The 2,472-nt window shown below is 38.2% G+C and overlaps 1 protein-coding gene across 1 annotated transcript in view; it reads right to left on the bottom strand.

The window, feature by feature from the left end:
* Window positions 1-163: 163 nt before the first annotated feature.
* Window positions 164-2,472, bottom strand: part of LOC107728358 (dynamin-1-like protein) — a 34,566-nt gene continuing 32,257 nt past the window's right edge. Inside the window, exon 14 of the mRNA XM_016538496.1 lies at window positions 164-317. Coding sequence (XP_016393982.1) covers window positions 261-317 — 57 coding nt within the window. The 3' untranslated portion in view covers window positions 164-260. The remainder of the gene's footprint in view (window positions 318-2,472) is intronic.

Below are 2,472 nucleotides of genomic sequence, written 5' to 3'. Positions count from 1 at the left end.
ACGCACGCACACACGCACGCACGCACGCACGCACACACACACGCACACACACACACACACACGCACACACTTTTGACCTCTGTCAAACATGGAATCAGTGCATATACAGTAGAAATAAGGAGCATTTGGAAAACTGTACACATTTTGTTGAATGTTAATTTTTTCAGATGGTGTATTTGACTTATGTCACACACTCACACATACAGCACGCACAAACATGTAAACACTTTCCTGGACAGAATGTTCATGAGAACGTTTGGCTACCAAAGATGAGTCTCCCGGATCTCTGAGATAATGTTACTGGCTTTCTTGAGCGCCTAAAGGAGGAGACAGAAGAGCAGCATTAGTAACACAAAGCAAACTGCATAAAAACCTGTTGGTTTGGGATCCTAAAGCACCTAATAACTAGCAGTGTTGGGGAATATAGAGCTAAAATTATGTAACGACTAACTTTACTACGTTTTTTGTTAACCTGCCAGCAGCTCAGATTTTTTAATTTGTTGCTACTTTTTGTGCTATTTTTATTGTTGCTCAGAAATGATTATGATTAATAATTATTAAATAATTATTAAAATAACAATACATTATTATTATTATTATTAAAATAACAAATACTTTTGTAGAGTCACTTAGTTTCGATTTCTTATACTATATATTTAATTTAAAAAATGTAAAAATATTTTTAAAAATTAATAAAAATAACTGGTTTATCTTATTTCTAAGACCAGTGTAAATGTGATTTTTGTGTAGATGTAATTTCAGTTGGTTAAGAATAAATTTTAGTGCAACCTTCTCATGAATCATGATTTCTGCATGAAGCCTTTCAGTCACACTTTAGTTTAGGGACCAGTTCTCAATATTAACTAACGATTAACTACGTCTTTTGCCTCAATAAACTCCTAATTTGCTGCTTATTCATAGTTAGTATGGTAGTTGTTAAGTTTAGATATACGGGAAGTCTAATAACTACTAATAGTCTAATAACTACTTATTTAATTAATAGTCTAATAAGTACTAATAAACAGCCAATATGCTAGCAATATATGCATGCTAATAAGCAACTATTTAAAAGTGAGAATTGGTCCTTAAAATAAAGTGTTACACTTTCGTATGCAATTTTTACACGAACACAAAGTTAGTGTATGAGACTCATTGTCTGCTAAAATAGCTTCATTATAGAGATATATTTTTATTAGCTTACTAACTACTTGTGTATAAAATGTTTAACTACTTTAAACTACAGTCCATTAATTATGAGAAGTTTGTAGCCTGACAGTCTGCAGTTTCAAAGAAGCTCCCCAACACTAGGCGCGTTTCCATTACAGACCTGGAGCGCGGCCACTTATGAAGTGTTTCTTGGAGGTTATAGTACGTTGAAGAATGATCATATGACTTTTTACATGCGCCATGTGACCTGTAAATGCGAAAAAGCCGTTTCCATTGCAGTTTTGCGAATTATTCCTTTTTCGCATTGCCTGAAAAACCACCTCATGCGAGCGTAAAAACTTTTTTGCGACATATGGGAATTTTTGCGAAATTGACGCGTTTCCATTAGGCGTATTTTCAATTCGCAATTTCAATTTGCGCAATTTGAAGGGTAATGGAAACGCGCCTACTGACAGTTAATATGGTTGAATGTTTGTTGAAGACATACTGTGCACACAGAACACATTACTGTGCCCAAAGACAGAAAGATGTAGCATAAGAGAACAGAATGCAAGGCTGACATTAGACGATGACGCACGCAGCATTAGCTATAGTGCGTCAGAACGCCCGCCACACACCAGCTATCAAGTGCAATGGATTGGAAGAGGAGTCTCGGTTTTAACAGTCGGACTACTATTAACTTGCCATGGCATCTGAAACTGCCTCGATGTGTATGGCTGTTGAGGCGGTGCTTTAGATGGGATGGATTTATAGACAACTTTTACGAGAGAACAAACAGCCTAACGACTAAAGCACAGCAGCCTCTCAGCATGTGAATCTGAGAGGACAAAAATGAAAACAAAAGAGGAAAATGTCTGCGGAACAAAAGAAGGCTTACGATAAGGCAAAAAGTAGGACCCGTGTAAATTTCGGATCAGCTTTCCAGCGCTGGAGAGAACTCAAGGAGCGGAAGGCCTGCGATCGGACGCCGAGGTTGCTTTGTTTCTTCTCGATAGGTGAGTAACACCATGTCAACACCGAACGCGCTGCAACAGCTAAAGCCTTTCTACACTGGAAGCGATAGAGACCGTTGAAAATCATTAGAAATTTGTGTCAACACGTCATAAATAGAACGCAACAGCAGTTTTCAGTTGGGGATTTGTCGTGCCTCACCGCACCGCATCCAGTGTAGACAGCATCACTGATTATAATGAGTTCTATGGTATTCTGTCGCGCCGCTCGCGTCCGGTGTAGACACGGTGTAACATGTTTTGCTTTGTTTCACAGAACTAATCATTGCCTGGGTTGCGTACGTATATGTGGGGC

Source organism: Sinocyclocheilus rhinocerous, unplaced genomic scaffold (genome assembly GCF_001515625.1).
Source record: "Sinocyclocheilus rhinocerous isolate Xijiao unplaced genomic scaffold, SAMN03320098_v1.1 scaffold2232, whole genome shotgun sequence".
Classification (NCBI taxonomy): domain Eukaryota; kingdom Metazoa; phylum Chordata; class Actinopteri; order Cypriniformes; family Cyprinidae; genus Sinocyclocheilus; species Sinocyclocheilus rhinocerous.
The sequence above is the reverse complement of the archived record's forward strand: the minus strand, read 5'-3'. Positions and strand labels throughout refer to the sequence as shown.